Source organism: Notolepis coatsorum, assembly GCF_963971535.1.
Source record: "Notolepis coatsorum genome assembly, chromosome: 10".
Lineage (NCBI taxonomy): Eukaryota > Metazoa > Chordata > Actinopteri > Aulopiformes > Paralepididae > Notolepis > Notolepis coatsorum.
In genome coordinates this window covers 40,247,810-40,273,259 of record NC_140174.1, presented here as the reverse complement: position 1 = coordinate 40,273,259, position 25,450 = coordinate 40,247,810, and the positions used below count along the sequence as shown (strand labels likewise).

General features: G+C 47.0%; 1 protein-coding gene across 1 annotated transcript in view; it reads right to left on the bottom strand.

Annotated features, from left to right (window-relative positions):
- Positions 1–22,122, bottom strand: part of zranb1a (zinc finger, RAN-binding domain containing 1a) — a 63,752-nt gene extending 41,630 nt beyond the window's left edge. Inside the window, exons 1-3 of the mRNA XM_084323318.1 lie at positions 21,861–22,122; positions 20,450–21,298; positions 4,699–4,886 (exon numbers count right to left, since the gene is read on the bottom strand). Of these exons, the coding sequence (XP_084179444.1) occupies positions 4,699–4,886; positions 20,450–21,278 (1,017 nt within the window). The 5' untranslated portion in view covers positions 21,279–21,298; positions 21,861–22,122. The remainder of the gene's footprint in view (positions 1–4,698; positions 4,887–20,449; positions 21,299–21,860) is intronic.
- Positions 22,123–25,450: the final 3,328 nt, after the last annotated feature.

Genomic DNA, 25,450 nt, shown 5'->3' with positions numbered 1-25,450 from the left:
TATAAACTGAGTTTTATAGTGAAAAGAGCAGCTTTATTGGTCAAGATTGAAGGCTCTATATTGCAGGAAATTGCACGTACAGGTTCATTACATTTAAAAAAAAGTCTGCCATGGAGGGGGTCATGCCGGACCCCCTCCAAACCACCCCCTGCCTGTCAAATAAAATAAAATAAATTATAATAAAACATTTTTTTTAATAAAAATTATATTCTTGCACCCCCACTTTCAACTATAACTAGGCGGCCATGACCAGGTATATATACGCTCAGCGTAAACTGCAGCGTCCTGGGTTCGAACCCGGCCCAGGACACGTGCTGCATGTCTTCCCCATCTCTCTCTCTCTCTCCCAAAAACTGTCCTATCCACAATAAAGTGCAAATGCCCTAAAAAAAACATTTCTTAAAAAAGAAGAAAAAAATATCTGCTGTTTGGGAACAATGCGGTTTCCAGTAAATCACAGAAGCAGTGGACAAAGGCAAATGGACATGACAAAGACAGCGTGCCACCATTGTTCCAACTGAAATGGGGTTTAATGCCTCTGGCAGTACGTCAAACATGAACCCTCATTTGAAACAAGTCATGCCAGCCCTTTGTAAACAGACACAAGCTGTAGTTGTCCATGACTTCTCCAAGGCATCAGGTGTTGCTCTCAACACGATGGGTGGACCGAGAGCTATTCAACAGTGACTGCCCACTTCATCACCCCCGCTCAGAGTGAAAAATGGAGAAAAAAAATCACATTCTGCAAAGTCACCCCATTTATGAACAGCACACAAGCACACATCTGGCAGAGGAGCTGAAGGAGGCGGTGTCAGAATGGGAGTTGAGAGGCCCAGGGGTACAATTCCTGTCACAACAGACAATGCTAGAAATATTGGGAATGCAAATCAGTGAAGCTGGGCTGGGTCCCCAAATTGGGTGCAATTGAAAAGCTATTTTATGTTTTGCATTACTCCCTCCCCCACCCATTGTACCGAAAACATACCGAACTGTGATTTATGCGTTTACCATTACACCCCTAATAAACATGGTATAGAGAAAAATATCACATCAATTGGAAAATGCAGTCTAATATAACATTACTCCCACTGTGCAGACAACAGCAAGGCATTAGCTAGTGCCTGATGGTAAACAGGCCATCTCTTGTCTCCTGCTACCAGTCTCTTGTCTCCTGCTACCAGTCTGTTGTCTCCTGCTACCAGTCTCTTGTCTCCTGCTACCAGTCTCTTGTCTCCTGCCACCACAGTCTCTTGTCTCCTGCCACCACAGTCTCTTGTCTCCTGCCACCAGTCTCTTGTCTCCTGCCACCAGTCTCTTGTCTCCTGCCACCAGTCTCTTGTCTCCTGCCACCAGTCTCTTGTCTCCTGCCACCAGTCTCTTGTCTCCTGCCACCAGTCTCTTGTCTCCTGCTACCAGTCTCTTGTCTCCTGCTACCAGTCTCTTGTCTCCTGCCACCAGTCTCTTGTCTCCTGCCACCACAGTCTTGTCTTCTGCCACCAGTCTCTTGTCTCCTGCTACCAGTCTCTTGTCTCCTGCCACCAGTCTGTTGTCTCCTGCCACCAGTCTCTTGTCTCCTGCCACCAGTCTCCTGTCTCCTGCCACCAGTCTCTTGTCTCCTGCCACCAGTCTCTTGTCTCCTGCCACCAGTCTCTTGTCTCCTGCCACCAGTCTGTTGTCTCCTGCCACCAGTCTGTTGTCTCCTGCCACCAGTCTCTTGTCTCCTGCTACCAGTCTGTTGTCTCCTGCTACCAGTCTCTTGTCTCCTGCCACCAGTCTCTTGTCTCCTGCCACCAGTCTCTTGTCTCCTGCTACCACAGTCTGTCTCCTGCTACCAGTCTGTTGTCTCCTGCTACCAGTCTTTGTCTCCTGCTACCAGTCTCTTGTCTCCTGCTACCAGTCTCTTGTCTCCTGCTACCAGTCTCTTGTCTCCTGCTACCAGTCTCTTGTCTCCTGCTACCAGTCTCTTGTCTCCTGCTACCAGTCTCTGTCTCCTGCTACCAGTCTTTGTCTCCTGCTACCAGTCTGTTGTCTCCTGCTACCAGTCTGTTGTCTCCTGCTACCAGTCTGTTGTCTCCTGCTACCAGTCTGTTGTCTCCTGCTACCAGTCTGTTGTCTCCTGCTACCAGTCTGTTGTCTCCTGCTACCAGTCTCTTGTCTCCTGCTACCAGTCTCTTGTCTCCTGCTACCAGTCTGTTGTCTCCTGCTACCAGTCTGTTGTCTCCTGCTACCAGTCTCTTGTCTCCTGCCACCAGTCTCTTGTCTCCTGCCACCAGTCTGTCTCCTGCTACCACAGTCTGTCTCCTGCTACCACAGTCTGTCTCCTGCTACCAGTCTCTTGTCTCCTGCCACCAGTCTGTTGTCTCCTGCTACCAGTCTCTTGTCTCCTGCTACCAGTCTGTTGTCTCCTGCCACCAGTCTGTTGTCTCCTGCTACCAGTCTCTTGTCTCCTGCTACCAGTCTGTTGTCTCCTGCTACCAGTCTCTTGTCTCCTGCTACCAGTCTCTTGTCTCCTGCTACCAGTCTCTTGTCTCCTGCTACCAGTCTCTTGTCTCCTGCTACCAGTCTGTTGTCTCCTGCCACCAGTCTGTTGTCTCCTGCTACCACAGTCTGTCTCCTGCTACCAGTCTCTTGTCTCCTGCCACCAGTCTCTTGTCTCCTGCTACCAGTCTGTTGTCTCCTGCTACCAGTCTGTTGTCTCCTGCTACCAGTCTCTTGTCTCCTGCTACCAGTCTGTTGTCTCCTGCTACCAGTCTCTTGTCTCCTGCTACCAGTCTCTTGTCTCCTGCTACCAGTCTCTTGTCTCCTGCTACCAGTCTCTTGTCTCCTGCTACCAGTCTCTTGTCTCCTGCTACCAGTCTCTTGTCTCCTGCTACCAGTCTCTTGTCTCCTGCTACCAGTCTCTTGTCTCCTGCTACCAGTCTGTTGTCTCCTGCCACCAGTCTGTTGTCTCCTGCTACCACAGTCTGTCTCCTGCTACCAGTCTCTTGTCTCCTGCCACCAGTCTCTTGTCTCCTGCTACCACAGTCTCCTGTGTGACATTGTGCCTCCTCTAATCACCAGCTGCCCCTGTGCAGCACAGCACCCGCTCGCATCAGCTCCGTGGCATCACTTCCACTGGGACCAATGGCAGGACGGCAGCCGAGGCTAATCCTTCATCTAATCCTCGAAGCACACATCCACTGCAATTACAGACATTAAATGAGCTATAGGTCGTCTCTTCTCTGTGCCTCGAGTCGACAACGAACGTCGTGGTCCAAATAGAGCAATAGGCTGCAATAACACAGTATGTGTGTCACGGTTTTGATGCAGAGTCAAAAATCTAATCGAAAAGAGCATTTGATTTGAGCCTTCAAAATTATAAGCGTGTTTCAATCTCCACCCGACCTACTTGTGTACATTTCAAAAGAACACAGCGTAGCTGCTAGTTAACAGGCTTACTGGTAGCCTACATTCCTTTTCGAGACCATGGTAGGCAAGTCAAACGTTCGGTGGTAGCAATATTTAAATGGTATATTCCACCTCTCTGTGAGATGGTCTACATATGCTTTGGCCGCACTGAATTCCTCCATCGAATTGCCCACACACCCATCGCCTTTTGGTTAAAAACTCAAAAGTCACAAATGGAAAGAATAATCCGATTTCACACGGTAGTAGTAGAGCCTTGGGGCAACATTTGGATGCAGAAACCTCATTGTTGACTCCTACTTAAGGGGATTAGCTATTTGAATGAAAAACGCAGACGCCATGTTGACAGGCATTTTTCCAACAAATCATCACAATGTGCGGACAATGGACAATCCCCCTGCTTGCCACAAGTCAGCGTAGTGTCTGCCTTCCCTGTGAACAACAAGACCGTGACAAGAACATCACAGATATCCTCCATTTTGTATTGATGTGTGTGTCCGGGTCATATCCAGTGCAAAGGAAACCTTTCCAAATAAAACGTGCTTTATCATGAAAAACTGTCAGGCTTCTCAGCTTCTCCTCGCATCGTCAAAACATTTAATGAACATTTCCCATGTGTTGTGCTCCTTGTAGTAGCTGTTGTTACCCTAACGGCCTAACCCTATCCTAATGTAAATGATCTGTTGATCTTCACAAATCAAGACTTGATAGTCTAACAATGGCATAGCTGATTAATTATTTTTATATATATATATATATATATATATATATATATATATATATATTTTATCAAAAGGTTTGTGACCTTAAAATCTGGATTTGGAGAATCGTGACACCACTACTATTGTAATAATAACCATACCCCATAAGGACTTCTTCTGACCACCCAGACGGGTTAGCTGTGACACACAACAACCCTAAGAAACCCTTGGTTGTGTTCTCTTTTTCCATAGAGAAAACATGTTATTCTTCTGGCATCTTATAAAACATAAGCCAATAAAATAATTTTGCTTGCTGATGGTCTTTTTTTCTGCTGTGTGTGTGCATGTGCGTGTGTGTGCGTGTGTGTGGAGCGGGGGGGGGGGGGGGGGGGGGGGAACGAACAGGCAGCCTGTTAAAATGGGCTCACAGTATATTCATGGCTCAAAGGAGACTATATACTGAATACTAGATGGGATGCTGCTGCACATTGGAGAGTCGATGCAGCATAATAATCCTTCTCATCCAGCATGGTGGTGAAAGCAAAGCCCCCCCCCCCCCCCCCACTCATCATTTAAGAAGAGGCAAACTGACCTTAGTGAGGAGGATGGCGAGAATATCCTGCCTCTGGAAGCGGATGGCTATGTGGACCAGGGTGAAGCCGACGTCGTACGCCGAGGACCGGTTGAGGAGACGGACCTCGTCGGCCGTCAGTTGCCGAGCGATGTCGCCGCCGGACGCCTTGTAGGCCTCGACCCTGGTCAGGTCTCCCTCCACCACACCTGCAACATAAGACACAGATTAGCCTTGTAGGCCTCGACCCTGGTCAGGTCTCCCTCCACCACACCTGCAACATAAGACACAGATTAGCCTTGTAGGCCTCGACCCTGGTCAGGTCTCCCTCCACCACACCTGCAACATAAGACACAGATTAGCCTTGTAGGCCTCGACCCTGGTCAGGTCTCCCTCCACCACACCTGCAACATAAGACACAGATTAGGAAAGAGAGTAAAGCCCAATGTATACGCTGAAACTCACCGCAGCTTCCTCTTACCGTTGGGTGATCAGCGTGGAGCAAAAAGATCGCTATTATGGGATGTTGATCTAGATCAGTGGTCACCAACCTTTAAGCCCAAGATCACTTTTTTTTTTTTTGGTGGTGAAGGCAAGATCTACCTATTGAAAAAGTATTTTGTTGTTGACTTGGAAGGCTCATTTCAAAATCGACAAGCTGGCGGTGTCCTTGTGGCCTAGAAACAAGATGGCACACAGTACAGACACACGCACAGGCTCAGGAGTATACATCTCACAAAAGGAAGAGGGGGGGGGGGGGGGGGGGGGAGAAAGATTGGTTATTGGGGGAAGGAAAGACTGTTGACACAAGGAGGGGGACAGAGGGACCTGTGCCTCTATCTTGATGCAAACCACTGGAGTCAGCAGGGAACTCCCAGAGCCAGTACACAGAACACTGTGACCTGCTCCACCCTCCAGACTGTCAAGTTTGATCTATGTGTTTGGGTCTACAGTAAACATACAACCACACAGCGTTTGAATGTCATGCTCAAGGAACAGCATGGTGAAGCTACTTCCCTGGAAGAAAACAAACTGATTCATCCTCCAGAGCACCAGTCATCCTTCACTGGTGTTAAGTCTCTAAACGTAAGTCGCATTCACACCAGAGCCGTTTGGTCCACTTTAAACGCACCAGAGTTTGTTTCCTCGGATAGTCCGCTTGGTTTGGGGTAGTGTGAAAGCTCATTCAAACTCTGGTGGGACCAAAAAAGCGAACTCTGGTCTGCCTGAAAACGTAGGTCTCGGTTCGCTTCCAAGTGAACCCTGGTGTGTACTTTTGTGGTGTGATTCTCATCGGACAAAACGCAAGACCAAATATAGGAAGTGACCCGATAAACTGTGCATCTTGAGTAGAAGGAAACAAAACAAACACTGCGGCGTGCACTGCAAAACAAGCAAGCGTGGAACATGTCTCGTGACGTGGACAGACGTGGGCGAATGAGGGGGTAAAAGCCCTGATAAAAATATGGTCAGACAAGCTAATTAAACAGCTGCTTGTGGCCACTCACAAAAATTATGAGGTATACAAGTTGTTTAGCGAGAGAATGATGGCAATGAGCTTCAATCGAACAATCGACCAGTTAAAAAACTGCGTCAGCATTTCAGCAATATATGAGAATAATTTGTGTGCGCTGGGTTGCTTTGCAGAATAATGTAGTGTGTGTGTGTGCGCTGGGCTGGGCTGCTTCGCAGAATAATGTGGTGTGTGCGCGCTGGGCTGCTTCGCAGAATAATGTGGTGTGTGCGCTGGACTGGGCTGCTTCGCAGAAGCAGTGGTTGACATAAAAACAACAATAAACGCCAAAAAGCATGGCTCAGCACATACATAGATCCAAGTCAACAACCATTTGTTGTCACTAGATTTGTATGCATGTCCAGATAGGTACCAGAAACATGCGCACAAATCAGACTATAAATCAAAAGGCTTTTTGTCCAATCATTACAAAACTTGCAGGACATGTTTCATAACACTGCTGAATAGTGTTGTCACGATACTGGAATTTCAACTTCGATACGATACCTTGAAAAGTATCGATACTTCGATATAAAAAAAAATATATATATATATATATATATATATTGTGGAAGTGAGGAAGTGAATCAATGAGACGAGCAGACGGAGTATCGAGTCTCTGAACTTTACTTCCAAACAAATCCAACAGAACCAAGGTACAGCCACACCCTTAAGTCAACTCCCTCCTGTCACTCAATTAGTGTCCATTCTGAAGTGAGACACACAGTGCAACATTTAGTGTGACGATGTACCTTGGCACGCTGGCACGCCACACAGGAGGCCGCCCATACTTTGACGTCCTTCCTAAGGCCCGGCCAGACGAACTTGGCCGCTACCAGCTTGACCGACGCCTTTACCCCAGGGTGTGAAAGGGCATGAATGGTGTCAAATACCCGGTGGCGCCAGTCAGTTGGAACCATGGGGCGGGGCTGGCCAGTGGAGACGTCACAGAGGAGCGTGGCGCCGCAGTCGTGAAACACCACATCCTCAAGTCGAAGTCCTGTCACAGCTGTCCTGAACGCCTGAAGGTCTGAGTCGGTGAGCTGGTCAGCAGCCATGGCAACATAGTCGATGCCCAGGTGCACAGGACTGACGCGCGCCCGGGAGAGGCAGTCCGCCACCTGGTTGTCTTTACCGGCTACATGCTGGATGTCGGTAGTGAACTCCGATATGGCGGAAAGTTGCCGCTGCTGCCGCCCCGACCATGGCTCCGTGGTCTTGGCCATGGCAAACGTTAGGGGCTTGTGGTCGACAAAAACTGTGAACTTGCGGCTCTCCAGCAAGAACCTGAAGTGACGTATGGCGAGGAAGCGGGCCAGGAGCTCCCTGTCGAATGTACTATACTTCCTCTCGTTGTCGCGCAGCTTCCTACTGAAGAAGGCCAGAGGCTGCCAGGCGCCAGCCACCCACTGCTCGCACACCGCACCTACTGCATAATCGGAGGCATCGGTGGTGAGGGCTATAGGAGCAGCAGGAGATGGGTGTGCCAGCATGGCAGCGTTGGCAAGGGCAGCCTTAGAGCCCTCAAATGCCTGGACCCGCTCCGGGGACCAGCCCACGTCATCGTTGGCTCTCTTCCCCTTCAACGCCTCGTACAGAGGTCTCATCAGGTGAGCCGCATGGGCTATAAACCTATTGTAAAAATTAACCATCCCCAGGAACTCCTGGAGAGGTTTGATGGTGAGGGGGCGGGGGAAAGCAGCAATTGCCTCCACCTTGGCGGGTAGAGGAACAGCCCCCTGGGAAGAGACATGGTGGCCCAGGAAATCCATGGCCGGCAGGCCAAACTGACATTTGGCCGGGTTCACGATCAGCCCATGCTCGTTGAGCCGCTCGAACAGTTGACGGAGATGTCCCCGATGCTCCTCCACCGATGCACTGGCTACCAGGATGTCGTCCAGATAAATAAACAAATAAATAAACAAAATTGAGTTCTCCCTATCAAAGAACAGTTCTTGAATGTTTCCTGGAAGTGACCTTTTGCTTTATACATTAATTGTGCCGTTTTAAATTCCACAAGATCATTTAACTTTAATGTTTATGACTTTAAAAATAATATGTTTGTGTGATCACGATAACCTGCAATGTGAACTATCCTTATGGCCCTTTATTTATTTATTTATTTTTAGTATAAAAAGTGGTTGTAGTGTAGAATTATAAGTGTTTCCCAAGACTTCAGCACAGTAATTTAAATATGGTCAAACTAGTGAACAGTAGAGAATGTAGAGTGATTTTCTATCCAGAATGTGCTTTACTTTACTCATGACTGAAATGCTTCTTGACAGTTTAGATTGGACATGTCTTATGTGAGGTTTCCAGCAGATTTTATGGTCTATTATTACACCTAGGAATTTATTTTCATAAACTTTCAATAATCACATCATTTATTTTAACTTGTACTTGAGTATTTAATCTACAGTTTCCAAATAACATAATTTTAGTTTTGCTCAAATTCAATAATTTGTTTCTATCAAACCATTTTTTTAATTTCTTCATTTCAGATGTGATGACCTCTAAAAGCTGCTGGATATTCACCAAAAAAATAAAGATTGGTGTAATCCGCAAATAAAATACATTTAAATATATTGGATACTTTACATATATCGTTAATGTACAAGATGAACAGGTTTGGACCTAACACTGACCCCTGGGGGACACCACAAGCAATGTCCAAACATTCAGATTTATAATCTCTCTCATTGTCACAAATTGGTGTCTTTTATTTAGATAGCTTCTCACCCAGTCCAATACTACCCCCCTGATCCCATATCGTTCCAATTTCCTGATTAATATATCATGATTAATAGTATCGAATGCTTTTTTTTTTTAGATCAATGAATACTCCAGCTACATGTTTTTTTTTTATCTATGGATTTTGTGATTTTTTCAATGAGTTCTATTAATGCTAGTGTGTTCTGAATCCATACTGGCTATCGGTGAGTAAATTATGTTTATCAATGAATTTATCTAATCTGTTGTTGAAGAGTTTTTTTTTTTGTTTTTTTATACTTTTTCTCCCCATTTTTCTCCAATCCCAATTTCGTATTTCCAATTCTTCCCTCCCCTGTCTTGAACGTTGCTAGACTATGCCTCCCACTGGTCGGCTGTAGTGAGGATAGAAGCCTTGCATCACGTGTCCCCTCCGGTACACGAGGAGGCAGCCTGTCGCATCTTTTCACCGCAGCAGCTCGAACTCTGTGGCGAGGAGTAACGCGTGAGAGGCTCACGCTGCCCCCGATACTTCCTGTTTCCGCCACACCGGCGTCACCCAACCGACCTGTATGAGTCGCTGTCCACAATGTCCAATCCCCACCCACCGGCTTTCCCACCCTCTAACACTGCCAATTGTGTTAGTATGACGGCCGGCCAAGCCGGTAGCAACGCAGAGAGCTGGGCTCGATACCAGCATCTCCTGCGTTAGTGGCGAGCGCCTTGCCCACTGCGCCACTCAGCCACCCCATTGAAGAGTTTTTCTAATATTTTTGAAAACTGAGGAATTGTCAAATAAAAACAAAGCTTATTTGAATGATTTTTGGCGTTTAGTTTTTAAGAGAAAAAAATCGATTAAAATCGTAAATGGTGTGAAAAAATCTGAGGCCATTTTAGGCCATATCGCCCAGCCCTACTAGTATCTATTGATTTTCTTTTTATTTACTTGTTTTGGCCTATTCAACTACCTCTGTACCTTTGCGCATATTCAGATTTAAAAGCAACTACATTTCAGATTCAGATTATTGTCACCGCTTTTTTAAATGTAGATAACATTCAGAAGAAACGTGAGATATTTGTGTGCGACTTTGTTTAGTTTCTGGCATCACAATACCATTCTCTACTTTATAAGCAATCTCTACTTTATGAGCAAAAAGACACCATTTTGTAGATTTGGCGATTAAAGGCCAACTTGCAGGTTAAACCCTACGCTTCAATTATGGGTAGTTTACATCATTGGTATCTAATTTCATTATTTTTTTTTTCCATTTGACACCGGAACTGCCACTCAGAAAGGGTTAAAAAGGTCCATGCACGAATAACATGCACGGATCAAATGAAAAAGCTTATCAGACGCTAGCAGGGCCGTGACGTCACTCGAGGCAACTTATGCCTTATGCCCGTCCGGGTCATAGTACTACTGGCTATATGACTCTGGCTAACGTGACCCCGCTAACGTTAGCATTATGTCTACTGTCGTGAACCATTTTAGATCGGGGCATGTAGAGGAGTTTGGGGAACGAGTAAAATGTGCAGGTCCTCTTCTCAGACCTGTGGGGCAAAGCACTGCACACGCATCATGCTGCTAGCAAGCTACACGTCGCGGCATGTTGATAGCACAATAGTAGCCCACTCGGTGCATCACAGTCAGAAACGAGCTACCACGATAGCTATTAGCTAACTAACGTTAACGTTACAAGCTCAAACACCTTATAACTACTACTATTGTCGTGTCCATAAGTTCCCTGGCAGAATACTTGTGAGGACAAAGGTATACAAAGAGGAGAGAACCATTTTAAATCGGGCATTGTTAGGAGTTTCGAGAATGCTGGCTACCAAGCTAAGCTAAGCTACGTTAGCTAACTTAGCTACTAACGTTATATACACAATATGTACAACGACACAATGATTTACATTATTACAAATATGGTAACGTGGGTGTTAGGCTTGGGCGGTATGACGGTATTAAGGTATACCAGGGTATTTAGAAATACCTACGGTATTGATTTTCAATACCGTCCGTCACCGTCAAAATCACAGATGCGCTTCAGTTTCTATAACAGTGAAATGGAGTTTTGAGTGTAGTGCACACACTGAGTGTAGTGCACACACGCGCCAGCAGAGGGCGAGACCGCTCTAGTGGAGCGAGTGGGTCACAGCGGTGTTCACGTTTTACGGTAATGTTGCGACAGTGCTGTGAAAATACCGTAAAGCGTTGTGACGAGAGCAGTGTTGTTGTGGGGCAATCCGTCTCTTATTATAATTATGTGAACTAAAGAGTACAAGGTTTACACAACAGCCCCCACCCGCCTTTTTATTGTATTTGTACCATCCTGTACTATCCGCTGTCAGCTGTTTATCTCTCTCTGTGAGCTACTGAGCTTGATTAGATAGCGTTAGCTCACGGTAAGTAGCGTTAGCTCTGCGGCTAATCTTAGATTACCCTGAACTAAATCAATGACTAGGTTATAAAGCATTCGAGTAGTTTTCACTGCACATAGAAGTAGCCAAACAACGGGAGCATTTCGGGAGCATATGACCAAAACCCAGGCAATTTCTAGCCCTTAAGGAATCAAATAGTCTGCCATGGCTATAGGCTAGATGCTAACGCTAAAACGGTGCAGGCTTCTACCGGTGCGGGACTACCATTCTGAGAGCTGACGATGATTTGTTTACTTGGTAACACGTAAACCCCCCCCCCCCCCCCCCCCCGCTGATGAAAATGAAAGTCATACCGTCAAATACCGTGCACCGGGGTATTATAACATAAAGGTTTGCCGGTTTGAAAATAAGGATACCGCCCAAGCCTAGTGGGTGTGGCTTTTACAAATAGTGGTTAGCTTTAGAGATAAATGGCTATGATCACGGAGCAATAGTGTTAGGTGAAACAGAGACTAGCTCCTCGGCTAGTAGTAGCAAGGCTCTCTGCTTCCTGCCACTACCTGCCCTGTGACTCTCAGAGCCCCCTGCTGCCCTGCACCTTATGTGACATCATCATTAAGATGACACATGCACGCTATGAACCATGGATTAAAATATGCATGTGCGTGAGGTTGTGGTTTGGTCGACAAAATGTTTGATAAAAACGCTAAAACTGGGTCAATTTCGATAATTTTTTTCCCCTCTTCATGAAAGTCAGCGTTGGCCTAGTCACATTGTTTATTGAACAAAAATACAACCTGCAAGTTGGCCTTTAAATGTCTTCAGTCAAGGAAAGCTTTATGTGTGTATGTATGTACTGTATGTTATGGTAATAGACTAGTATGGGGGAATTGGAAGGGTTATTTATATATTTTATGGGTCATGACATGCAAATACCCCTAAATATACTGTGTGCATGTATGCATATGTACAGTATGTACCGTTAGGCTATATGTTGTATATTATTTGTCTCGATGTAAAAAAAAGGTTGTATATCAGAGGCAGTAGATAAATCACTGGCTAATTTTAACTGCAAGGAGGACATTCTCTGGCAGGACGAGAGGAGAGTGTTATGATGATGACAAGTTTGTTGCCTTCAGAATACTTCAGAACTGGAATGTGTTTTGGAACATTGGCGTCTCCTCTTCTTGAGGTTAGACTAGTGTATTCCTGGCGTTTTTTTATACGTTTTTGACGACGTTTGATGTCCTATCTACACAGAAACGCGTTTTTTGGCGTTTTTTTGTGGATACGGCTGAAACGCAAAATTGTGTTTGCGTTTGGAGATACGCAAAAAAACGAGTCGACAAACAGCGTGTAGTCAGCACGCTACCGTTGTTGCGAAAACGCCCATGCGCAGTAGATACCATCTGCGTGCCCTTCCGGTGACAGCAGAGTGTGTGTGTGTGTTTGGGACAGAGCTCCGTGTCCCAAATAGCTTCAGCTACCATGTGTTGTCAAGTTATTGTTGGACCCCAGTCCAAGCTACAACAGTCTGCATTCCCTTAACAATTGTTTGTATTGAGCCGTATTGTATTGTACCCATATGCAATATGTTAAATAAAGTTTACATCCATTCATTCTGCTAGCATTACCGATGGCATGAGCAGCTGGCTAACGTGAGCTATCAGGATTCAGACCCTGTTAGCTCAGAGTTCCTCTTTCAACTTAAGAAGCATTAAACAAAATGGCCCAGTCATCTATTCACCTTTGTTTAATACACACAGCGTTGTCTCTAATGTTATCTAACTACTGATAGCTCGCGATATCATCAGTTTTGATGCTGGCTAAGTAGCGTGAGCTAACAATGCTAGAATGCTACCGATCGTTTTTTAGCCTAAACGATCCGCTCTTGGTGGTCACTTGTGTTGATGTTAGTTTTGTTTCATCAACAAATGACAGGCAGAACACACAGTGAATGTATCCGTTTTGTTTATTGCACTTTTATTAGGCTTTGCTGAAAAATTATTGCTGCATTGAGTAAAGCAAGATGGTGGCGCGGCATAGGCGCCTGCCTTATTGACATTTCTTTGCTGGAGCTTCCACCAGGAAGTGTATTGGCACATTCGTTCTGATTGGTTGAAATTGCCTTCATGTTTGCCACCTACTGCCACCTACTGCTTTGGCAGTGTACTACATCAGTATGCTCTGGTGACAAAAACGAAAAAAAAACGAAAGTGTGACTCGAGGCGCATGACGTCGCGGCGATACGCGGCGATGCGTATAAGAAAACAATACGAAGATGATACGAAAGGTGTAACCTCAGCCTTAGGCTAGGAGGAGCTTTCATAAGGACTCAGGAGGCAGAGCTCACAGCAGGTCACCCAGTTGGTGCTACATTAGAATTTCAGGTGGGTGTCGTGTTGTTTATAGTCTACAGCTCCCCCAGATAGTTCAGCATTGGGAAGAAGAAAAGGCAGCACCCTTTTAGTCAATTGATCATTAGATATGCAAAGACTTTGTTTAGTTTCTGGCATCACAATACCATTCTCTACTTTATAAGCAATCTCTACTTTATGAGCAAAAAGACACCATTTTATAGATTTGACGATTAAATGTCTTCAGTCAAGGAAAGCTTGGGAGGAAATGTTTCCAATCAGCTGCTGACACTCAACAAAGACGACAAGAAACGTTGTACCCCAAGATCCGAGCTCCAGAGTAGTACCTTTTCATAACAGAGCTTGGAAAACTGCACAGAGTCCATAAACACTGTCCAAAAGCAACCCAAACAGTTAACAGCATAACAGTTTGACACAGACTCATGTCCGCCGCAACAGGAAGACTATTCCGTCTTTTTTTTGGTTGGCTTCATGAAAACAAAAGAACAATATTACACAAACAGTGTCAGTTTCCTTTCATGGAAAAATAGGAATCAACGGGGTCGTCCCATTCTGGACCAATGGCCAGAGACTGAGACAACATTAAACGTGCAATGTGGGAACGGCGGAGAGGCAGAGTGAGATGAAGCCGTGAGATTTAAGGAAGTGCTCGGCGGGGGTCATAATGGACTGGCCTGACTCAGGCACTTCCCCCAAAACACCATGATCTCACTGTGACGAGCCAACATGCAGCACGTAGCAGGGCTGCGACTTAGGACTACATGCAGCACGTAGCAGGGCTGCGACTAGGGCTACATGCAGCACGTAGCAGGGCTGCGACTAGGGCTACATGCAGCACATAGCAGGGCTGCGACTAGGGCTACATGCAGCACGTAGCATGGCTGCGACTAGGGCTACATGCAGCACGTAGCAGGGCTGCGACTAGGGCTACATGCAGCACGTAGCAGGGCTGCAACTAGGGCTACATGCAGCACGTAGCAGGGCTGCGACTAGGGCTACATGCAGCACGTAGCAGGGCTGCGACTAGGGCTAAATGCAGCACGTAGCAGGGCTGCGACTAGGGCTAGATGCAGCACGTAGCAGGGCTGCGACTAGGGCTACATGCAGCATGGCTGCGACTAGGGCTACATGCAGCACGTAGCAGGGCTGCGACCAGGGGAGGAAATTAGGCCACTTTACTCGCCAAATGCGAGTATTTTTTACGTTTGGCGAGTGATTCATGAAGACCACTCGCCAGTCTGGCGAGTATACAAAAAACAAAAACATTCTGCAATCACTGCACTGGCAAACGGTGCGCGTCTTCTGAGTGCTCGCTTTAGTTGACAGTGCCACGAGAGCACTGCACAAGACCACCCGCGGACATATAATGTTTAATAAAAGTTTGCGCAGTACTGGCCAACCCGCGGACATATAATGATAAAAGTCCTGCGTTACTAGGCTAGCCATCAGGAGCACTCTCAAACGGATAACGTTAAACACAGCAGAAGATGGAAAACAGACAGACTGACCAACGGGGAACTGCATCCAACCCTAGTACAACCCTCGAGTATAAGTTACTAAGGACACATTTAAATCACAGAGGTGTAATGTTAGTCTACTGGAAATGTATACAGTGGTTAGCTTCTAGTTTTAGCGATAGCTGCTTGCTAGCTAACGTTAGCCCCGTGTGCTCAAAGCAGCCAGCTAGGTGTATCTGTTATGACTATAATGTTTCCAAAAAAGCACCGGACTACGACGTAAGGTTAGACATTTTATTTCATGCTCAAAAGCCCCTGGCTTGCACATCGCAGTCACGAAAGGGGCTAGCTAAGCTCAACCAGTGCACTGTGTACAACAGCACACCAACCCAACTGACGTTATCACAACACTTGACGGTACTGTCGTAAGACCACCGTGCTGTCTTAAAGGCACAGTGTGCCTACCCAGATGCATACACAACATTGACGAGGCTTGACAACCGAGGTTCAAAGTTAACTTGATTGATTGAAAACTTTATTAACAGATTGCAGAATGGGTACAATACAGTACGGCATTTTCAATTCATCATAACATATGACATACAGATAGACTACTGCTACATCTATATATTTCACATCTATCTATACACTTCACAACATACTTCGTTTTTTTTCTTTCACTGCCCAACCCAGTCCAACCCAGCATCTTTCACTGCCCAGTTCAGCCCAACCCAGTCCAGAATAGATACCTCTTTCATGTTAATATGTTTTATGCTAATATTGTGAAGAGTAGAGATTAATGTTTTATGCTAATACATATTTTAAAGAGTAGAGACACGGTGTGATTATTTTACTATGATTGAAAATCTATTTAGACGAAGACATACAAAGAAGTAATTATCACAATTAGCGATTTTTTTTGTCTGGTAAAAAATCTGTTTGGCTGGTAAAAAAAAATCAGATACTCGCCAGTTGGCTGGTAAGCCAAAAAGTTAGTTTCCTCCCCTGGCTGCGACTAGGGCTACATGCAGCACGTAGCATGGCTGCGACTAGGGCTACATGCTGCACGTAGCATGGCTGCGACTAGGGCTACATGCAGCACGTAGCATGGCTGCGACTAGGGCTACATGCAGCACGTAGCATGGCTGCGACTAGGGCTACATGCAGCACGTAGCAGGGCTGCGACTAGGGCTACATGCAGCACGTAGCAGGGCTGCGACTAGGGCTACATGCAGCACATAGCATGGCTGCGACTAGGGCTACATGCAGCACGTAGCAGGGCTGCGACTAGGGCTACATGCAGCACGTAGCAGGGCTGTGACTAGGGCTACATGCAGCACGGCTGCGACTAGGGCTACATGCAGCACGTAGCAGGGCTGCGACTAGGGCTACATGCAGCACGTAGCAGGGCTGCGACTAGGACTACATGCAGCACGTAGCAGGGCTGCGACTAGGGCTACATGCAGCACGTAGCATGGCTGCGACTAGGGCTACATGCAGCACGTAGCAGGGCTGCGACTAGGGCTACATGCAGCACGTAGCAGGGCTGTGACTAGGGCTACATGCAGCACGGCTGCGACTAGGGCTACATGCAGCACGTAGCAGGGCTGCGACTAGGGCTACATGCAGCACGTAGCAGGGCTGCGACTAGGGCTACATGCAGCACGTAGCAGGGCTGCGACTAGGGCTACATGCAGCACGTAGCAGGGCTGCGACTATGGCTACATGCAGCACGTAGCAGGGCTGTGACTAGGGCTACATGCAGCACGTAGCAGGGCTGTGACTAGGGCTACATGCAGCACGGCTGCGACTAGGGCTACATGCAGCACGTAGCAGGGCTGCGACTAGGGCTACATGCAGCACGTAGCAGGGCTGCGACTAGGGCTACATGCAGCACGTAGCAGGGCTGCGACTAGGGCTACATGCAGCACGTAGCAGGGCTGCGACTATGGCTACATGCAGCACGTAGCAGGGCTGCGACTAGGGCTACATGCAGCACGTAGCAGGGCTGTGACTAGGGCTACATGCAGCACGGCTGCGACTAGGGCTACATGCAGCACGTAGCAGGGCTGCGACTAGGGCTACATGCAGCACGTAGCAGGGCTGCGACTAGGGCTACATGCAGCACGTAGCAGGGCTGCGACTAGGGCTACATGCAGCACATAGCAGGGCTGCGACTTGGGCTACATACAGCACGTAGCAGGGCTGCGACTAGGGCTACATGCAGCACATAGCAGGGCTGCGACTAGGGCTACATGCAGCACGTAGCAGGGCTGCGACTAGGGCTACATGCAGCACGTAGCAGGGCTGCGACTAGGGCTACATGCAGCACGTAGCAGGGCTGTGACTAGGGCTACATGCAGCACGTAGCAGGGCTGCGACTAGGACTACATGCAGCACGTAGCATGGCTGCGACTAGGGCTACATGCAGCACGTAGCAGGGCTGCGACTAGGGCTGCCCTCTTGGACTAAAGAAATCCTTAGTCAAACTAACAGTCATAGGACTTTTGTGTTGACTAATCAATTAGCCTAGTTGATCTAATTGACAGAAATCTGTAAAAACTGTATTTCCCACATGCGGCCATGGAGAAGGAAGGACTGCTTTAATCTCAACTCAAGCTTACCAAACATGTGTTTTATGTTTTCTTTTAAGGAAATAGAATAGAAAATGAAGTCTTGGTCGACTAAGACCAAACCGAACGATGAATCTGACAATCGTCTGCGGCCCTAGCCCTAGCTAAATTAACATGAATAATATCCCATGAGAGAAACTAAACAAGATATATTGGGCAGCTGGGGCTATTCATCATAAAGCAATAAGGCAGTAAATTAACAGGAAAGGTCTCCGTCGGGGAGATGTGGGGCATAGCGTAATAACATCACTATGTCCATCTCTCCCCCTTGTGATTTTATTTTCCTCTGCAGCAAAACTACCCAATCAGACAGAGGAGGAGGGCAACCAGACAGACAGGAGAGGGCAACCAGACAGACAGGAGAGGAGAGGGCAACCAGACAGACAGGAGAGGTGAGGGCAACCAGACAGACAGGAGAGGAGAGGAGAGGGCAACCAGACAGACAGGAGAGGAGAGGAGAGGGCAACCAGACAGACAGGAGGAGGGCAACCAGACAGACAGGAGAGGAGAGGGCAACCAGACAGACAGGAGAGGAGAGGGCAACCAGAGACAGGAGAAGAGAGGGCAACCAGACAGACAGGAGAGGGCAACCAGACAGACAGGACAGGAGGAGGGCAGCCAGACAGACAGGAGAGGAGAGGGCAACCAGACAGACAGGAGAGGTGAGGGCAACCAGACAGACAGGAGAGGTGAGGGCAACCAGACAGACAGGAGAGGTGAGGGCAACCAGACAGACAGGAGAGGTGAGGGCAACCAGACAGACAGGAGAGGTGAGGGCAACCAGACAGACAGGACAGGAGAGGGCAACCAGACAGACAGGAGAGGTGAGGGCAACCAGACAGACAGGAGAGGAGGAGGGCAACCAGACAGACAGGAGAGGAGAGGGCAACCAGACAGACAGGTGAGGGCAACCAGACAGACAGGAGAGGTGAGGGCAACCAGACAGACAGGAGAGGTGAGGTGAGGGCAACCAGACAGACAGGAGAGGTGAGGGCAACCAGACAGACAGGAGAGGTGAGGGCAACCAGACAGACAGGAGAGGAGAGGGCAACCAGACAGACAGGAGAGGAGAGGGCAACCAGACAGACAGGAGAGGTGAGGGCAACCAGACAGACAGGAGGAGGGCAACCAGACAGACAGGAGAGGAGAGGGAAACCAGACAGACAGGACAGGAGAGGGCAACCAGACAGACAGGAGGTGAGGTGAGGGCAACCAGACAGACAGGACAGGTGAGGTGAGGGCAACCAGACAGACAGGAGGTGAGGGCAACCAGACAGACAGGACAGGAGGGCAACCAGACAGACAGGACAGGAGGGCAACCAGACAGACAGGACAGGAGAGGTGAAGGCAACCAGACAGACAGGACAGGAGTCAGGAGAGGGCAACCAGACAAGAGAGGAGACTAGAGAGCAACCAGACAGGACAGGAGAGGGCAACCAGACAAGAAAAAATTATTTAAAAGCAATTGACTGTTGACTTGACCCATCTCAAACTCTGCACTCTATTTCTTGAACCTCCAATAACAACTGTTGCTTTCAGAGGAAAGAAAACAATTGCAATTGGAGGATCAAGAAAACAGGGTGGAGTTTAAGATAGGTGCATCGGTATGAAGGTTGGGGACTTTGGTCACGTGTTGTTCGTGTTTTCCTTCTTGTTTCTTTTTTTTCCGCTCGCCTGGTGCTCATGTCTTGTCAAGGCTATTTCTTGCCTCTGGGGTGCTTGGCTCAGCACATAGGCACCTCTGTTTACAAGAGGCTGTTGACCAGGAGCCAGGGGAAGTCTCTGGTCCAGGGGGGGCTCCTCTCTCCCTCCCTCCCTCCCTCACTCCCACTCTGCTTCCCAGACGGTCCATTCATCCCCACTGGCCAGGAAATACTCACTCTCGCTCTCTGAAAGACACCCTCAGTGGCCCAGCGAGATGACAGGCAGACGCCCAGCAGTTCAACGGGAGCTGCTGGATCACGTTTCTCTACGAGCCATTTAGCTGCACTCCACTGGTGCTTTATCATTACGCTGCAAATTAAGCATTATGCTCCCAGTCAAAAAGCATCATCTCGCTCTACTCCGGATGGCCTCCTATAGCGAGCGGCAAAACAAAGACAAAACATCTCCCATATTTACTACAGGCTACGTGGGTTGCCGGGCAAATAATAAAGGTCACAATTCCGGGCTCTATTATTAGTTGTACTCTGAAGTTTGGAGTCTAAACAATGGTGAGCAATGGCATGCTGGACAGGAGAAGAAGACACACTCCCATTTTTACACCAAAAGGTCCACACAGTACACCCGGCCACAACCCTGGGCCAAAAGCGGGGTGAGGTCACCATTCCACATAGCAACAACAATAATGGGAGGGGGGAAAGGAAATCGAAGCTGCCGCTATTGGGACCCAAACAATAAAACGACTGGATTGGACTGGAGGGCATCACTCGCTCTGCCATCACACAGCATGACATCATAGCGGGCAGGGTGATAAAAAAGCTGACAATGGAGTGGCTGTTACCAGGGGAATAAAGAGACGAGTGAGCTCTCGTCCTCAATAGTGCTATTCAGGTGCGTCATAGAGAGTGCACTAATCAAAGTACTCTCTTAACACAACAGGAGCTCAATCGATTCCGTTGGACCACGTGTAATAATATGAGGGAAGGATTAATCACTTACAAATCATTATTTCATCTCTGAAATAAACAACAAACTCACCGGCACAAGCGTTAAGGAACAGCCAGTCGGTTTTCCTCATTCGGTTTTTAATCTGCTTTAGCCTTTTGAAGTCAACCTCTTGCTCCTCTCTGCTGCTTACGGCTCCAGCTGCCAGCTCTATCCTCTGGAAGTCCATCTTAACCTCCGCCTCCCTGGTGGTGGTGGGCGGGGACCTCCTCTGGCTCTGACCTCCACTGCAGCTCCCCCTCCACCTAGACCGGTCCTGCTCGTTGATAATGGTTGCGGGATCCTCGGATTCACCCAGCTCTATGGCTTCCTGGTTGTTGGGCTTAGGGTGGTCGCACACCACACACTTTGCGGTCGTGGGCCAATTCTGATAAGTGCAAGCCGTGCATGTCCAGTGCTGCTGGCGGGTATTGAGCCGGTTCCTGTCATTGTACGCCTCACAGGGGTCGACGGGGGATGGGGGGGTAGGACGACAGCCTGCGTTGGAGCCCGAGGTTTGGGGGGACTCTGTTGGGCTGCAGGTCCTCTGGCGCTGGTACAGGCACTGTGTGCAGCGCACGGCCCGGGGCCAGTTCAGGTAGGTGCACACCTGACAAGACCACTTGCTAGTGGTGTCAGCGGTGCTGGCCGGCCTGACCCTGGGCCTGGCGCTAGAGTCTGGGCAGATGAGGTTGCTGCTGCTCTCAGTCCTCTGTGGATCCCATTCCAGGCCAGGCTCCAGGCTAGGACCGCTCTTGTATGGTTCCTCTGTGATGATGGGACCACTAGGCCTCTGCGCACGGCACATGGTGCATTTGATTGCAGAGGCCCAATTTTCATAGGTGCAATAATCACAGGTCCACTTCATCCTCTGCTCCGTCATCGTGGACCCCTCCAGTTGGTCTGAAAGTGTAAATAAAAACAGTCTGAGTTGGTGCTAATAATTACACAATGATGTTGAAATCGTGGGCCCTATTTTAAGTTAAAAGACCAATGAACGGCAGAGTGGATATTTAAATTGTAAATTCAGCCAAAGTGTATTAACGTACAAACATTGTAATGTTCCCTTGGTAACGATGCACTTTGCCCACTATCCACCAGCTATTTCTAAACTGTTCGAATTGACCGACTGTCTTCAATGTCATTGGCAGGCTGTGATTGCGTTTGATGTCAATTGAATAACATAAAACCAGCAAATCGTTAATTATCCGCATTGGTTTTATTATTGAGCGTGGTGGGCAGGCTCTCTTTTTGTAGCTTTGTTGCGTGCTGCTACCAGTAATGTTACACTTGGTCATGTTAGCTCGCTAGCTAGATAAATAGCTAGCTTAGCTAGCTGCCTAACTTAACTAATACGATCGGGTCACATCTAGCGTGAAACGTTGACATGGCTAACGAACGAAAAAAGGGTCAAGCCGTTTTTCATCCAATACATTTTGATATCACTAAAAAGTAGTAACCGTACCGTTCCGTGTTCGTGCTCCGTCTTCTCGAAACCACAACAAACCTCTCGTCCAGTTCCTCCTCCTCCTCGCTCTGTTATTAGAACCTTTCCCGATCCTCAAGTTATTTCCAACCCTGTGCTCTCTCACATCACATGTTTACCTTTCTGGACACAATAACCTCTACAGAGTACAGCGCACCAAGGTAACAACCCCCCTGTCCTCTTTAAATCATGTTTTAAAGCCCTTGGACTCCCATCATGGTTTACATCGTCTCTCTGTTTAATGGCGGCGACAGGGAGACAAATGAGTATCGGTGCCAAAATAAACGCGAGCAGCAGCAGAGAGTAGGGTATATCTGCAGAGCCGCAGCAGCAGAGTAGGGTATATCTGCAGAGCCGCAGCAGAAGAGAGTAGGGTATATCTGCAGAGCCGCAGCAGCAGAGAGTAGGGTATATCTGCAGAGCAGCAGAGGCAGGCTGGGGCTTCGTCACGAATCATCTGGCTCAGATTCAGATTCCTTTATTAAGCCATTTGTGTAAAACACATTGGTAATTGTTTCAGTGTTACAGTGTATGCGTTTTTTCCTTTCTTTTTTTCACAGTAAACGACAAACACCAACACAGACACAGGACAAAAAACAGTGCAGTGGGGGATTAATCAATTAAATACATATATATATAAAATAAAGTGTAGAGTGCAGAGTTCCAATAAGGACTAGTGCAGTGCAGTCAGTGGCATTGTGCCAGTGTCACTTGGGGGCAGAGGGGGGGGGGGGGGACCTGAGGCATTGATCAGCCTGGCGGAGAATGTGATTGGAGCAGGATTTTTTTTGTCAAATCAGTTGTGCAATAGTCACTTTTGGTGAGTTGTTTCTATACAATTCACTTGTATGACATTTAGGTATGACACAGGACTACACAAGCATTTTTAATATAGAAATGTGTCAACCACAATATTTTGCATACAAATTATGCAGAATGTAATATCATAACTGTCTATTATTTTTCGCAATTGAGCCAATTTTCCTTAGGTACGGTTTTGAGGTGTGTGTTCAACAGAATATAGTATCAAAAACACATTCACAAAAAGTATGGGTTACTGAATGCTGAACTGCACTGTTATAATCACTAAGCCATTGTAAGACCTTACCTGTGTCCCTGTATCACTTGTCTCTGCTGCCCTTTGATTAAAAAACGTCTGTATGTCCATTTTCCCTTTTTTTTGGGCATATTTCAGTTAGTCACAGTAAAAGTCACCTAGTAAAAGTGAGATAATTGACAATATCAAAACATGCTAGGGCTGTACCGAATAGTTCGAAGCCTCGTTCATAATGTTGACATTCGAATTCTAAATCAACATAAAAAATTGTAATAATAAAAAATAAAAATAAAAAAAAAGTTTTTTTTTTTTTTTTTTTTTAATTTGCCAAGGTATGGCGAGTGCCATACCTTGCCATACCAAAATGACGCCCCTGCCCCTACCGGAGGTAGAACAAAACACAAACATGTTTTTCCTCATCTCTAAGGTCTCCCATATATGAAATGGATTCTTGTATACAAATATTTTACTGCAAAACTTGTTAAATTGATATATTGTTATACACCCCCAAAGGAAAAAATAACCAAAATATAGCCTGGCCGTATGGGAGTTGAGACATATAAACTCATGTAGATTAATAATACAAGCTCCAAGAGCTTTCAAACTTGACATGCTAGCAGTCAGACAGTTGCTTAACCTAATCGAAAAACCTGGATGTGAATATCTGTATGCATGTAGGAAATATATACCTATGTACACATACTTAAAATAAGCGGAAATGTAGGCGGCTACGTGGCGTAGTGGGCAAGGCGCTCGCCACGAAATCTGGAGATGCTGGGCTCGCCTGTTCGAGCCCAGCGCTCCACATTTGCTTTCAGTTTAGCAGGTCGTCCGTACTAATACACATTGGCCGTATTAGGGGGTGGGAAACTGATGGGTGGGGATCGGGCGTTGTGGACAGCGACTCCTACAGGTCGGTTGGTGCCCCCGTAGCAGTAGAATCAGGAAGTGTCGGGGAGCTCCAGTAGCTCACCACGTACCTCGAGCGCTATTTCGGCGCCGGGGACAACCGTGCTCGTCACGGATCTGGGGTTTAGCGAGTTCGAATCCCGGACTGCAGCCGTGCCTTTCCCAGAGTGTCTTCCCCCCCATCTATACCCCTTCAGCCTGTTTCTGTCGGTCATTCTTGACCAGAGTAAATGCGATAAACGCTAAAAAGAGCCAGGGGAATGGCCAAAGTTTAAAAAAAAAGAATCAGGAAGTGTCGGGGGCAGCGTGAGCCTCCCACGCGTTACTCCTCGCCACTGAGAGATCGAGCTGCGCAGGTGAAAAGATGCGACTGCTGTTACCTCAAGTACCGGAGGGGACTTGTGCTATGTATGACTTAGTCCACATTGCAGCCGGCTTGTGGGAGGCAAGAAACAGCGTTCGTGACAGGGGAGGGTTGAATTGGATGATACGAAATTGGGATGGGAGAAAATATAGAAAATGGGAGAAAAAGTGGATCAAAAAAAAGAAATAAGCGGAAATGTAAAAAATTGTATATCTATGCAGAATGTTCTCATTTACTTTGTAGTAGCTCTGCCATGGATTGTCATAGAAACACAGATGAAGGCTTTTTCGGAAAGGTGTGGTTGTGCTGAATCCAGCAATACCACATGTGTAAATATAGCATGCATGGTCAGGGAGAGTTACATCAGTAAATGTATGAGGTGTCCTAAATGAAAGAAAATTAAACATAATGAAGTCTTCAGTCCAAAGCCCATTATCAGTGGTGAGAAGCATGTTGACAAATTCAATGTTACTGCAAAGTAAAGTCACTTGAGGTAATGTTCTGGTCTATAATGTTAATAATATATTTATGATACATTTAATAAATTATACATTTCATATGATACATTTTATGATACTTCATATGGAAACAAAGATCCAATTGAATCAGGTTGAAATTGAAATAGAACACCTTTATTTCAATGTACTGCATTCTGAGCCCCCTGCTGTATAACTGTACACACATGACTGTGTGGTCAGGTTCAGCTCCAACTCCATAGTGAAGTTTGCGGACGACACATGGTGGTGGTGGGGCTGATCTCTAACAATGACGAGAAGGCCTATCGGGAGGAGGTTGATGAACTGGCACGCTGGTGCCGGGATAACAGCCTACTCCTGAACATTGGTAAAACCAAAGAGCTGATCGGGGATTTTAGGAGAATACAGCAGGTGACACACGCCACTGCGGATAAATGGGGATATCGTGGACAGGGTGAGCAGTTTCAAGTTCAAGTTCTTTAATAGTTGTCATACAGAAGTACAGAATACTTTCATACAAAATGCTTCTTACTGTTACGCTCCAGAGACTGTGCTAGACAAGATAGTATCAAATAACATAATAACATAATATAGCATGAATTTAGAAGAAGAAAATGAGGTCACAGTGTTCGGTATAGACATATGTACAATGTTCTGAGTTACCATATAATATACAATACACAATACTATGCAGTGTACTAATGTACAGTACTATCTAGTGCAAAGCAGAAATGGGATGAGGTACAATTTTAGGTACAATTTA